Source organism: Pseudorasbora parva, chromosome 19, assembly GCF_024679245.1.
Source record: "Pseudorasbora parva isolate DD20220531a chromosome 19, ASM2467924v1, whole genome shotgun sequence".
Lineage (NCBI taxonomy): Eukaryota > Metazoa > Chordata > Actinopteri > Cypriniformes > Gobionidae > Pseudorasbora > Pseudorasbora parva.
The window spans coordinates 25346315-25361840 of record NC_090190.1 but is presented as its reverse complement, the minus strand read 5'-3'; the positions used below and the strand labels follow the sequence as shown (position 1 = coordinate 25361840).

Sequence of the window (15526 nt, the reverse complement as noted above, 5' to 3'; positions counted from 1 at the left end):
GCCGGGGCAGGATATTCTTGATGGCCTCCGTCTGCTTCTTGGCCACCGAGAACTGCTGAGCAAAGTCCTCGATGGCGTCGCCGAAGAGGCCGGCCTGACAGACAGGGGCGTTCAGAAACCGAACCTTGTCCGAGTTACGCATGTCTGTCAGGTTCAGCCACAGGTGGCGTTCCTGGACCACCAAAGTGGAAATCGGCCGACCCAGGGAGCGTGCCGTGACTTTCGTCGCCCGGAGGGCGAGGTCCGTCGCGGCACGCAGTTCCTGCATAACTGCCTGGTCGGAACCACCCTCGTGCAGTTCCATGAGCGCTTTGGCCTGGTGGACCTGCAGGAGCGCCATGGCGTGCAAAGCTGATGCAGCTTCTCCGCAGGCTGAGTAAGCCTTGCCCGTCAAGCCGGAAGAGAACTTACACGCCCGGGAGGGGAGACGCGGGGCGTGCCTCCAGTCCGCAGCGGTCTTAGGACACAGGTGCATCGCAACCGACCGCTCGACTGGAGGGATCCCCTCGTAGCCCTTAGCTGCACCACCATCGAGAGTGGTGAGGATGGAGGAGTCAGTCGATCGCTGGCGAGAGCTATACGGCGCCACCCACGACTTTGTGAGCTCCTGATGCACTTCCGGGAAGAATGGCACCGGGGCGGGACGCTGAGAACCAGCGCGACCCGTCCCGAGAAACCAATCATCCAGCCGCGAAGGTTCGGGACGTGGTGGAGGGTTCCACTCAAGCCCGACACTTGCGGCGGCCCGGGCAAGCATAGCTGTAAGTTCCGGGTCAGACTCGGGCAACGCTGTCACACCCGAAGGGGGCAACGCAGCCGAGTCTTCATCCTCGGAACCCATTAGCTCATCCCCAGATGCAGCAACCGACATCTGGTCCTCCGCCGGAGCCCCAAAAGAGACGACTGGCACTCCACGTGGGAGGTCAGCGCGCCCTTCCGGAAGCTCCACCGGTACAGTGGAGGGGGGAGGGGCCCGAGGAGCCGTGAGACCCGTCGGGTTTACCCTGACCGACACCCTCAGGTCCCCACCAAGGTCATCAGCCAAAGTAGTAGCCCTCTGCTTTGCAGCTGGAGGACCACTAGATCGGGGGATGGACGATGGCGTTCCACCTCTTCTGAGGTACTGGAGACAGGACCGCAACACTGCAATGGACATATTCCCGAAATGGGAACATGTCTCATCCACGAACGCAGCCTCAGCGTGCTGTGCGCCCAGACACGAGAGACAACGAACGTGTCCGTCAAGCGGAGACAGAAATCGACCGCACCCAGAAACACACGGCTTGAATGACATCTTGAAAAAGACGCAGGGTCAAACCGTGTTGCTCTTTTGTGAAATGGAAGTCGCTCTTTTAGTGTGCTGAAGCACTCAGGGAGATGACCGCGGCTCCACACAGTTCGATCTGCAAGCCTGTGTGAGCTCTCAGTGATGTTGTGTATGTAATGTAATGTATACGCCCAGCGAACCAACTCTTTCAGGAAACGCTCAGCGAACCAACAAGCTCTTATCACTGAAGGACGGTCTCTCGCTGACGCGCCGTATCACCCGCACTGGCAGACTCTCTTTCACAGGAAGTGTTTTGACTCGTAGTCAGAAAGCTCTTCGTAGAAACAGCAATGAAACTGTTCGGCTCCGAAGTAGAAAGCGCTGATCTATCATTCCACTTCCTGTTTTATACCCGCGCTGCGGGGCGGAGCGTGGAATGCGTGATCGCATGCCAAATTTCATTGGCTCGTTGTTAGATGCTCGAAGTAGGATTGGTCTCTAAAGTAAGATCCCATTCTTCGGTTCAGTTCTGACGTACGTCGAACGTGACCGACTGAAAGGGAAACAAATTTTTCCGGGTAATTTTGGTGAAAATAGGGCTATTGTGAGCTTTATTCCTTTTTAAATTGGACGTCATTACACATCAGATGGTAAATACACTGGTATGTTTTCACTTATAAAGTCCTGGTTTATTACCAAAATATCTTCAAGAATTGCTTCAACCTACTATTAGTACATATACTACCAGATCATCTCATCAAATTCTTTTAACTATCCCAAAAAAGAAAACCGCTTATGGTCATTCAGCTTTTTGTTTTGCTGCTCCCAATGACGGGAATTTGGTACAAAGGTCACTGAAAATGGAATCTTATATTTCAATTTCAGCGTTGAAAAAACTATTAAGGAGTGTTTTTATTACAGAATGTAAATGTTTTACATGATTTTTTCATGTGTATGTACTGCAGAATATGTTTGTATATCTTTCAGGAGATCTAATTATCCTGCCAGGCTGTTGTTGAAAATAAGAACTTGTTCTTAAGTAACGTGCCTGGTTAAATAAAAAAAAAATAATTAAAAAAAATAAAGATGAATCCTCCTGTACGCAGGAGGCAGTTTGAGTTGGACTGTCACCGGACTAAGAATCTTGGTGACAGGGAATGGACTAATGAATTTTGGAGCCAGCTTGTTACATATAGCCTGATAAGCCAGACCCACATCAAGATGTTTGGTCTGGATACTCACCATTGACAGGGTTCAGTCCGAGGGGATAAACGACTGTCTGTCAAACTCCCTCTGCAAGACGTGCACGCAATTGGATATCGCTACAACCAAATAGAGCAACGAAGGTGAAGCAGAGCTGACAGATAAAACTTTCACAGTATCCGGTCGGCAAAACTCAGAACACATCTTCCCTTCTTAAGAATGACTTCAGTGCCGTTCTTTTCTTAGAGAAAAGCTTAACTCCAAGTCTTCCAGAGTTGTGGTCAAAGCTGATTCGAAAGACCAGTTTCTGTCTTTACTATAAGCACGCAAGCGCAACTCGGCCGTCATTAAGCCCCTCCCACCGACTCTATACACGATGTGATTCGCCTGACCAGAGTTTGGCATTTACAAAGTGTATTGAGAGTTGCTAGACGACACTCACGGCAGATTAGATTTGCGTCGACAATACATTTTGGTCCAAAAATAACACAAAATACAACTTCACACTTTAATTCACAGATTGGGCGGGCCAAGTAATACAAAAGTAATAAAGTGTCTTCCAAGTGTCCAATGCGGCATGCCCATCAAAAACCTGTTCAGGAGAGACCCTCAAAAAAACATTTCATGACACCTTTAATTTGTAATTTTGGATTATTTAACACTGATATGAACCACTGCAGAAACTTTTTAATTTTTTATTAGATTTCTAATCCAAAGTAAACTTTTATCTCATTATTTTCTTGCTTCAATGTTTACAATCTGTTTTTATATTTTTTAAAATATTTTTATTATTATTTAAACAATTATTTAGCAGTGTCTCACAAAATTTTTATGTGATTTCTACCCTTGAAATTTTATTGGCAAACCTCTGGTAACCTACTCGGACTTAGAAAAATGGAGAAAAAATGGCAATGTGTTATAAAATTTAAACATTTATTAAACCTCCATTTTTATTCACATTTCTTAGGGTTTAAACTTTATTTTAAGCCATGATTGGTAAGAGCCAATCGAGGGAATTTGGCCAGGAACGCCATCAATTACAATACCTTCGGTGCTTGGCCCATAATAATAAAAAAATTCAATAGGTTCCTTGCCTTGAAGGTAAGGTCATTGTCACAGTCTAATTATATATTTAAGTGTAATATTAATTACCTACATGTACTTACTAAATTATTATGGTTTGGTTGAGGGTTAGTTTCATGTAATTATGCATAATTTATTATTATTATGGTAAGTACATGTAACAAGGACACTTTAGAATAAAGTGTTACCAGGCTGTCCACATTTCCTGCATATGTAGAGCTTAAGAATGAACTGGCTAATGTTAGAGTCCACTTGTGCTGCCAGGTATAATTGATAAAAATGTGAGCATGTGGGTGGAGCGAAGGCAGTGAACAGAACAGTTACACAAAGCTATGTTTAAAAAAGGTATTAATAATTTAGATGAAAAATGCAAAAGGAGAATTAGGATATTTTGTCATGCTGCCAAAAGGACTTATGCTTCCACTTCCACTTTTTATTTATAAAGCACATTTAAAACAACCAAGGCTGACCAAAAAATGAACACAAAAAATGAAAGATACATAATATAAATAAATAAAGATAAGATACAAGACAAAACACTCAAGTATTAAAAGCTATAGTAAATATGCTCTTACATTCTTATTTTAGTTTAAGTATAGCCTACTATCTGCAGTTTAATACGCTTCTCTTTTTTTTGTAAGAGTGTATGGTTTACACACACACACACACACACACACACACACACACACACACACACACACACACACACACACACACACACACACACACACACACACACACACACACACACACACATGTTGGTCTATGTGGTTTACAGGGACTCTCCACGGGCGTAATGGTTTTTATACTGTACAAACCGTATTTTCTATCCCCTTACACTGCCCCTGCCCCTAAACCTACCCATCACAGGAAACATTCTGCATTTTTACTTTCTCAAAAAAACATCATTTAGTATGTTTTTAAGGCCATTTGAATTATGAGGACATTTGATATGTCCTCATAAACCACATAAACAGACACACACACACACACACACACACACACACACACACACACAAAACAGCATGGCAGTTTTACTTCCTCCCAGTGATTCAGAGAGAGAGACGCATCAGAACTGGAAACAGCCCTCATCCAGCTCATAAAGAATGGAGGCTTTCAAGATCATGACCATTGTCCAAACAATTGCTTTTATACAAGGTATCTATTTGTATATCCATTTGTCCGTCTATCTAATATACATCTGCTGCGTTAATTTATAATAATTAAATAAATAAATAAACAGCAATGTTTAATGTAATACATTTGAAATATTTTCCATTTATATTTTAGACTGTATTTTTTCTTTTGATGGCTCTGGTTATTACGTCAGTATAATGATCCTTAAGAAATAATTGTAATATTAGCCTGCTCCGCCACCCCTTTATCCGATCTGAAAATAATTGTTCTGCTTATTTAATCATTGATTCTGTAATTCAGTGTATTTTTTTAGGATTCTTTAAACAGAAAGATTAAAGAACATTATTTTAAATAGTCTTTTGTAACATTGTAACTTTTATTTTACCAATGCAGTGTGTCCTTGCTAAATAATATAATGTATATATAATAATATATAGCTGCAAGAAAAAATATGTGAACCGCTTGCAGCAATATATTATTATATATATAGCGGCAAGAAAAAATATGTGAACCGCTTGCAGAATCCGTGCAAATGTGAATAATTTTAACAAAATAAGATCAAATTGCGTTATTTTTTATTTATTTATTTAATACTGTCCTGAATTAGATATTTTACATAAAAATATTTAAATTTAGTCCACAAGACAAAAAAATATTTATTGAAAATTACCCGTTCAAAAGTTTATGAACCATTGATTCTCAGTACTATCTCTTGTTATTTGGATGATCCACAGCTTTTTGTTTTGTTTTGTGATGGTTCATGAGTCCTTTGTTAGTCCTGAGCAGTTAAACTGCCCAATATTCTTCAGAAAAATCCCCCAGGACCTGCAAACTCTTTAGTTTTCTAGCATCTTTTGCATATTTGAATCCTCTCCAGCAGTGACTATGATATTGAGATCTATCTTTTCACACTGGTGACAATGCAAAAAGAAATCACAATTATTTAGTTTCAAAAGAAGAAAAGTAATAAATATGCTTTAAAAGTTGACCTAGCTTCTGACTGAATAATTAGTTAATGATTTAGTCAGAAATTAAGATCTTTTAAAAAAAATTGAATGTAATATTTCCCTTTATGTCATTGTTGTATTGCTACCACTTACGCCATAAACACCTGTAGAACTTTTAATTGAGTTGACGTAATCCCTCTATATTTTTAACAATATCTTGCAGTTGACCATGCTTGAGTTACACACAAACTTCAACATTCAGCATGCAAAACACAACAATGGTAGCTATACTAAGTCAAGAGTAAACCTAAAGTAAAAAGTAAAAGTAAAGTAAACCTCTACAGGTCTTTTTTAGTTACTAGAACTTTTGTGTAAGTGACCTATACTAACTAAGCATTGGTTAGCACAACACACTATTCCTATTTCACTTTATTATTTTTTTCTCCAAGTAAGTTCGGTTTCAAGTAAGTTAGATTTTACAGTGTATCAAGCATTTGTAAACATTTAAACTGCGATTTTTGTCTTAAACATCTGTTAAAGTAACTTTTTCAGGGCAGTACTAAATAAATACAAATTAAAAACAAGCTATTTTTTATAACCTTATTTGGTTAAAAGTAATATAATTTAGCAAATTCTGACCATACTACCACATCTGTAGCTATGCTCTACCATTTTGTAATTAATCATTTCAGTGGACCCACAGAATAAAACATTTGCAGAAACATTGTGTTGTGCAATGGTTTGACAGTTTACTGTCAAAAAAAGAAAAAAGTCACCTCTTCATTAGTTTGTTAAAATATTATTCCAGCAATGTAATATAGTGATAACAGTTAATCAAGCCTAAAATTGTTTGCCTCTTTCAAGGATACAACAATCTCATCTCTACTGAGCATCCAAAGGTCAATGTGAAATGTGAGTTTGCTTTCCTACAATTTTATGTCATTTTGATATTCATATAATTCTTGTTTTTATATAATTCGAGTAATTCTTGTTTTAGTAGTTTGCATTGACATCACTCTTTTTTTTGCCTCAATGTGAACTGATAAATGTTGCGACATAAAGCCTTAGCACATTGTAAAGAATAATTGCACATAATTCTTAACCCCAAATTTGAGTGTAACAGGATGTTGCGGTGATGCTCTTGTTATCCAACCACTGCAAATTTGCTCACTTCCACTGTATTTCTCTGTTGCACTAAAACAGGTGGCACATCAAACAGGCAGCCTTTGAGGTGTCAGATCATGCTGCTATGCTATTGTAACTATTTAAACAGCATTATTGTAGTTTATTATAAATGAATGCTATGTCTTCAGTTGTAATACCCAAGTTAAAAAAAAAAAAAAAAACAGAATTGTGCTGTATTGTTTTATTTGGGTTTGTGCACTTACAGTATGTAACAACATCAGTATTTGTGACCCTGGACAACAAAACCAGTCATAAAGGTCAAATTTTTAAAATTGAGATTTATACATCATATGAAAATCCATTGATGTATGGTTTGTTAGGATAAGACAACATTTGGCTGATATACAACTATTTGAAAACTTGAAATCTGAGGGTGCAAAAAACAACGTAAAATTGAGAAATCACCTTTAAAGTTGTTCGAATGAAGTCCATGCATATTACTACAAATAATAATGTTTTATATAGGGTAGGACATTCACAAAATATCTTCATGGAACATGATCTTTGTGATATTTTTGGCATACATTTTTTTTTTTTTTTATATATAATTTTGACCCATATAACATATTGTTGGCTATTGCCACAAATATACCTGACTTATGGCAGAAACAGTGTTTTCAGAAACAAATTTAGGCATTGTTTTAGCAAACTTGTATGAGTTCTTCTCACATTCTATTGATATAATAATTGATTAACTTAAATGTAATTTATTTAAATATCAAGCATTATTTTTCCAATGCATTTGGGATTTGATTAGATAATCAGTTGCAAGAACAAATGCAAAATTGCTAAAAACTATTTGGCTGCTGATTAACATTATCTAGTCATCCCTTTAATGTCAATAGAAAAGGAGCAGAGACAGAGAAAGTTATTACATTTTGATTAAAGATTACAGAAACAAATTCAAAATATTGTCATTATTGTGCTCGCAACAATTGTTGGCTAACTGCATAATTTGCATTTGGACACAGTAACCTCAATTTTTTTTCTATCTTTTTTTTTCTTTTTCTTTTTTTACCAGGGTAGTCACATTGAGACAGTAGTCTCTTTTTCAAGTGAGCCCTGGCCAAGAAAAGGTAGCACATAGCTAAATAAGACATAAAAACAGAGATGGTCACAAAAACATAAATACAATTAACAAGTGGCAATATGCAGGCTGTAAACAACAAAACATCTAGACAGACTCACATGTATGATGTAAAGTGTCTACCAGATATGACTTAAAATCAGAGATGGAGATAAACATGTTTAGTTTCAGTTCTTTCTGTATTGCGTTCCAGGTTTACGGAGCATTTTAACGGTAGGCTCTTTTACCAAATTCGGAATGAACAGTAGGCACATTAAAAAGTATGCTATTGTTGGACCTGAGGTTATATCTATTGTTGGTTGCCAATATTATATTGCCTATTAACAGATTTCTCATGTAGACCCAATCATTTTCTTGTAAAGCTGCTTTGAAACGTTTTTTTTTTTTTTTTTTTTTTTGTAAAAAGCGCTATACAAATAATTGTTAATTTAACTCAGTTTAATTGAATAATTGGTAACCCTTTAGAATAATGGTCATTAGTTAACACTAGTTAACTACATTAGTTAACAAGAACTAATAATGAACTGCACTTATAAAGCAGTTATTTATCTTTGTTAATGTTAATTTCAACATTTACTAATGCATTATTAAAATCCTGTTAATAAGTTAATGCACTGTGAACTAACATGAACAAACCATGAACAGCTGGATTTTTATTAGCTAACATTAACAAAGATGAAAAAATACAGTAACAAATGAACTGCTCATGGTTAGTTCATGTTAGTTAATTCATGAACTAATGTTAACTATTGACCATCATTCCAAAGTGTTACCAAATTATTTTGTAATTCAAGAAGTTTATAGGTGAGGAATATGCATTGAGAAATTAAATTGTCAAAAGTAAATGTTCTTGTATTCTCAGATGCAGATCAGCATTCTGGGTCATGTTCATGGACCCTCAGCACCTCTAGAAACCACACGTCAGTTATAGCCATGGAGGATATTAACAGTCTCTCTTCTCAGATCTGTCTGGCCCTGGGATGTGGCAATGTATATAAATTAAAGACATTTGATGCCAAATTCAACAGTACCTGTCTCACAGGCTGCCTTTACCATAACTCTGAGCTAAACAACTGCACTCAGACTATGAGAAGCCACTGCAAGATGCTCTCTGAGGTTATTTGTGGTAAGAACCAGTGCGATGTGAAATAGAACATGCCTGTAGGTTGGAATGTATTATGTGAAATAGTAAAACTGTTCCCATACAAGAAATAATGATAGGAAGATAAGTGTTAGTTAAACCTGCCTCTGTTTGAAATATGGGGTTAATAAATAGTACAACTAATCATAAAAAAACAGGGGCAAATATTGTCTGATATTCCAAATAATATCAACTCTTTTAATGTTTTAAGATTGATATATTTCAATAATATTATTTAATTTATTTATTATTTAAAAGTATTTTCCATTACATGGCAAACAAAGTCAAATATATTCAGTAATATGACTAATTCAGTATCCTGTTTAGTATTCAGGTAATATAGTAAATTTACTAAATATAGTAAACATATATATCAGTACTACACTATTTTGCAAAAATGTTGGGACGCCTGCCTATACATGGTTCACGCTGCCTCAATGGCTGTGCGAAGTTGCATATTTTAGTTGGATTTTGTCAGGAACTGGGACACGCTGTCATATACGCCGATCCAGAACATCCCGAACATGCTCAATGGGTGACGTGTCTGACCATGCTGGCGAGGCAAGAACTGGGATGTTTCAGCTTCCAGGAATTGTGTACAGATCCTAGCAACATGGGGCTGTGCATTATAATGCTGTGACATGAAGTGATGGTTGTGGATGAATGGCACAACAATGTGCTTCAGGATCTTGTTACAGTATCTCTGTGCATTTAAAATGGCATCAGTAAAATGCATCTGTGCTCGTTGCCCATAACATACGCCTGACCATACCATAACCCCACCACCACCATGGGCCACTTGATTCACAACATTGACATCAGCAAACCGCTCACCCACATAACAACATACATGCAGTCTACCATCTGCCCTGTACATAAAAATCTGGGATTCATCCATGAAGAGAACCAGAGACCGATGAATGTGAGCATTTGCCCACTCAAGACGGTTATGACGACAAACTGCAGTCAGGTCAAGACCCCGATGAGGATAATGAGCATGCAGATGAGCTTAGCTGATATATTTTATGACAGTTTGTGCAAAAATTCTTTGGTTTTGTAAACCAATTGTTGCAGCAGCTGTCCGGGTGGCTGGTCTCAGGTCCTGGGCTGGTGTGGTTACACGTGGTCTGTGGTTGTGAAGCCGGTTTTATGTACTGCCTAAATCTCTGAAACACCTTTGGAGATGGCTTATGGTAGAGAAATTAACATTGAATTCATGTGCAACAGCTCATCATCAGCTGGATAATCCTGCAGTAAACATGCCAATTGCACACTCACTCAAAACTTGCAACATTTGTGGCTTTGCACTGTATGATAAAATTGATAGTTACCCCCTTATTCCCCAAATATTACATAGGGGAGACCAAGACCATTTGACCAAGGAATATTTAGTAGTGAGGACATTTCACAAAAGGTCTTTTTGCACAAGTGGCAACCTATCACGGTACCATGCTTGAATTCACTGAGCTCCTGAGAGCGTCCCATACTTTTACATGTTTGTATGCCTAGGTGCTTGATTTTATACACCTGTGGCCATTCAATGACCATTCAATGATTTAGAGGGGTGTCCCAATACTTTTGCCAACAAAGTGTATATGCACGTTTAAGGGATATTATATCATTATGTCATAATGAATGCATTGCACAGCTTTATTTTTTGAAATGCTTATTTTCCTCTTTCACCCCCAGGTTCTCCCTATGTGGCTCTAATATCTAGCCCATGTTCCTGGACTATCAAATCCCCAGACATGTCCTCTGTGTCCCTGACTGAAGACACTGCCCACAATGTGTCCAGTGAGATATGCCATGAGCTTGGCTGTGGACAGGTCTACAGTCTCAGTCAGAGCAGTGTGGGATTTAACACAACCTGTTTCACAAACTGTGTTTATCACAACTATCAATTAAAGAACTGTACGGAGGTTACTAACCTTAGTTGCTCAGTGCTCTCTGAAGTTAAATGTGGTAAGTTGTATATTTTTCATTACAATATTACAGTTATGAAAAAGATTACATTATATTAACTTAAAGAAGTTAAACGTTAAAGATGCACCATACAATGGGGCGATGTTTGTAAAGCGGCTCATGCTGAAAATAACAGCAACATTTTGTCACATTTAGCTTCAAACAATGTTTAATGCACAGGTCCAATGCACAGGTCCGGTACAAAGGAACAAAATAAATTACAGGATCAAGACAATGTTTCTGTAGAAAACGCTTTAGATTACGGCCCAGAAATTGCTGCATAATTAAAGCGAATTTACAGCATAACTTTTGGTAATTATAGTGTAACTATGAAGAAAGTACTTGTAGGTGTAAGGGAACAATAGGGGAGATGGGGTATGGTTGTAAAACTTTTTTCTTCAGCACCTAACACTACCTTTTTTTAGCTACACGTCTGAAACTTTTATGCAAAGTATGGTTGTAAAACTTTTTTCTTCAGCACCTAACACTACCTTTTTTTAGCTACACGTCTGAAACTTTTATGCAAAGTATCCACACTTGTCTACTACAATTGTCAACAATATTAATTTCTCCAACTATATCACTTTTTGAGATGATGGCAAATACAAGTTGGTCCTTTGTTACAACCTACCCCACTATTTGGTTAGGTTGTAACACATACTGGAGTAAGTTGTAACAGGTAGACAAAATGCACAAAAACACAAAAAAGGGTACTCCAAGTTTTATGCCACAACAACAGTTTTATTTTAAATCAATAGCTGCAAATTAACATATTTACCCCCATTCCACAGAACAAACAAATGAAATGCATTCTTTATCAGTCACAATAGTGACATAAACAAACAAATAAATGCATTTTAAGTCACAATGGAGACAAGAACTAACAAATGAAATGCATTCTTTATCAGTCACAATAGTGACAGAAACAAACAAATAACTTAAATGCATTCAAGTCACAATGGTGACAAAAAGGAAACAATTAAGCGCATTCTTAATCAGAGTCACAATGGTGACAAATGAAATTGGTCAGGCCTGGAGTGCATGCCTGGTGGGCCCAAAAGCTACTTAAAACACACTTGACCCACACTTCATTGGGTCTTGAAATTCTAAATGGTTCCATGCAGACGACACAGAAATCGTCCTCTTCAGAAGAGGAGTTATCATCCTTCACCCTTTTCCTGGCAGGTTTTTTTTTTACCTTCTTTTTTGGCTTTTTTTCTCCCCCAAGTTCTAGGCATTCTGTAGAATTATTAAAATCACAAAACAAAAAACAAAAATCAAATTTGTATGTATGGGGATAGTTGTAACACTTTCCAAACACGTTACAACCAAGCCTGCAGTCTCCCTCTCATTTACTGATGCTTTCGTGCCTCGATCGCCCCCCGGTGACCGGTCCCAGTATAGCCGCCCCTCTGTGTTTTCTAATGGACGCGAGGCAAACTAAATAATAAAATTACGCTTCAAAATGTTTTCCCCAAAGTTAGTTTATGTCACTGAAGGCAGTTATCATCACGATGATTTCATTTCAGGTGTTCGTTTTAAAAATAAGTTTATTTTTAGTCAGTTATTTGATGCTATAAAAACGGGGGGTGTGACGTCATGATTGACAGCTGAGACTGACGGCTTCTCTGAGTGAAGTTGTCACTGAGGCACTAACGGACTTTTTTCGAAATTTTTGGGAGCAGATTAGAGCTTTAGCTTTAATTTCTACATTTCCATAACTGTTTATTTCACACCAACATAATTAATTGTTCTGCATCTGCGAGAGTGTGGGCGGGATTTTGATATCGCCGCTGTACTTCCTGCTCTACTTCCTGCGCTCTACTGCGCAACTCCGGTCCCGAAATCGCTACTGCGCAGACTCGGTCCCAAGATGTCAGCGCCGTGCAAGGCCGCCTGAAAGCTTCAAATCTGCCAAGCGGAAACGGATGATGTCGAGTCGTCCATATTTTTTTACGGTCTATGGTTACAACCTACCCCACCACTGTCACCCACTTTTTAGCTAGCTGTATTAGCATGGTGCTTTGAAATTATCAGGAGGTTGATAATAATAATAATAATAATAATAATAATAATAATAATAATAATAATAATAATAATAATAATAATAATAATAATTCATTACATTTATATAGCCCTTTTTTCTAGACACCTAAAACACTTTACATATAGAAGGGGGGAATCTCATCAACCACCTCCAATTTGCAGCATCCACCTGGATGCACCATTCTTTACTAGAGAAACTAAAGTTTGCACTGATATAACTCATACAACATTATCAACAACAGTAGAAGTACTAAAAAAAATCTTATCTTATTTTTAGTTTCTTACCTCAGAATTTTATTTTTGGCTGTAGCTTCAGGAGAAATGGCAACACAGACTGCAAAACCTCCATGTGGAATCATAAAGGAAGTCCGAAAGAACTGAAACTGTCACATGACTCCTATCTTATCCCTGTTTCGTGGAAATGGTAGTGTTAAAACTCTTCCCATGTTACAACTATACCCGGTCTCCCCTATGTAATATTTGGGGAATAAGGGGAATAACTATCAAGAAAATAAAAGTTATTTATACTGTAGGCCTAAGTATATTTTTAGTTATTTTTAGTAGGCCTCTTGTTTCGTGTGCAGGGTAAGTAACCTACAATAAAAACACATGGGCTACACAATCTGAAATCACTGCAAAATATTTATTTGAAAAACAACTTAATTCAAAACAGATTTGACACTTCTTATAAATTTTTTTAAATAAACTTTTAATTTCTAATGATAACATCCTGACAGAAAGAGGCATGTTTTGTCCCTTTCTTTTTCTTTTCTTTTCTTTTCTTGTTCCACTTCTTCTTTTTCAGTATTTCCATTGATGGATCTTTAGAGTAATCCCATGTCTTTTAAATTTTTTTTATTACTATTTATTAAAAGAAAAAGTAGTACACCAAGAAATGCTGTCATAATTTTGTAATCTTTTCGTATCCGATCAGCTGTGACCAGCGCGTGCATGAGACGCTTCACGCTTTCATGTCGTTTTCATGCGTGTTTCATCTGAAACACACGTGAGAACTGCCGTCTCTTGTCTTTTAGTCTGGTTTGTTTATAATTGCTATTATCATATATTGTTTGTATACTGTTGTGAGCAGAGTTTTTTGGTGCGTGCACATCACGCTTCAAGTTACGTCAAGCGTGAAATCAACCCTCAAATCAACAACAAAACTTTTTTTTATTTTAAATAAAGGTTTCCGAGTGATATCAGATTGTATTTGTGTTTTTCTTTTACTTGCCCTGTAACTACATGAAACGAGGGGAACAGAGCCACTTTAATTTACAGCCTGCGGATTCATACTTACCCTGTAACTACACGGATAATTACCCCTTCATTCAAAAATACTTACAGTATAAATAATTTATTAATTTTCCTGATAGTTACCCCTTTATTTCCCCAATATTACATATTATTCCCATATACCCACACATACTTACTTTATAGTTACACTATAATTATCTAAAGTTATGCTGTAAATTCACTTTATGCAGTACTTTCCGGGTCTTAATCTAAAGCATTACCAGTTTTTTTTTTACACAACTGCAGGAATTACATTGGAACTGGATGTTTCCACCTTGTTGTCTTACCCTGAACTGAAATATTTAAACTGTTTTGTATGGAAAAAGTTGCACATTTTTATGTATATACCCATTGACAAAATTTCCCTATAAACATTCTAGTAACTGCATTGGTATAAACAGGATTTCTTTTTGGTTTGTATTTTAAAGGTTCTTTGTGTCTAAATAATATAATTCATGTTGGTATTGTCTGAATGTTTGTCCCTACTGGTTCTTTAGGCAATGCTGCTGTCCGATTGGTTGGGGGCGGTCATCGTTGTGGGGGGCGTGTGGAGGTGTGGCAAGGGTCCTGGGGTACAGTTTGTGATGATGGATGGGATATGCAGGAGGCAAATGTGGTGTGTTCACAACTTGGTTGTGGGTACGCTGTGTCTGTCAGTGTGCAAGGTGAGCCCTACGGTCAGGGTACAGGGCCCATACACCTGGATGAACTCAGTTGCACTGGAAAAGAGAAGAGCTTATGGGAATGTCCAGCACTTACGCATGGACATGACTGTGGGCATAAGGAGGACGCAGGTGTGGTTTGCTCAGGTATGTATCACTATGTGTTAGTTATATGTGGCATCTTAACCAATGTCAATAAAATAGTTCATTATAGATGGATCCATATTTTAGCCAATATTTACTATTTGATGACACTCACCTAAAGGATTATTAGGAACTCCATACTAATACTGTGTTTGACCCCACTTTGCCTTCAGAACTACCTTAATTTTACGTGGCATTGATTCAACAAGGTGCTGAAAGCATTCTTTAGAAATGTTGGCCCATATTGATAAGATAGCATCTTGCAGTTGATGGCACGAAGCTCCCAATCCACCACATCCCAAAGATGCTCTATTGGTTTGAGATTTGGTGACTGTTGGGGCCATTTTAGGACAGTGGAGTCTCTTTGTC

At 37.8% G+C, this 15526-nt stretch overlaps 1 protein-coding gene across 1 annotated transcript in view; it reads left to right on the top strand.

The window, feature by feature from the left end:
- The first annotated feature begins 4599 nt into the window (after positions 1-4599).
- LOC137048182 (T-cell differentiation antigen CD6-like) overlaps positions 4600-15526 on the top strand; it is a 60807-nt gene continuing 49880 nt past the window's right edge. Inside the window, exons 1-5 of the mRNA XM_067426220.1 lie at positions 4600-4711; positions 6502-6549; positions 8772-9035; positions 10740-11012; positions 14849-15160. Of these exons, the coding sequence (XP_067282321.1) occupies positions 4660-4711; positions 6502-6549; positions 8772-9035; positions 10740-11012; positions 14849-15160 (949 nt within the window). The 5' untranslated portion in view covers positions 4600-4659. The remainder of the gene's footprint in view (positions 4712-6501; positions 6550-8771; positions 9036-10739; positions 11013-14848; positions 15161-15526) is intronic.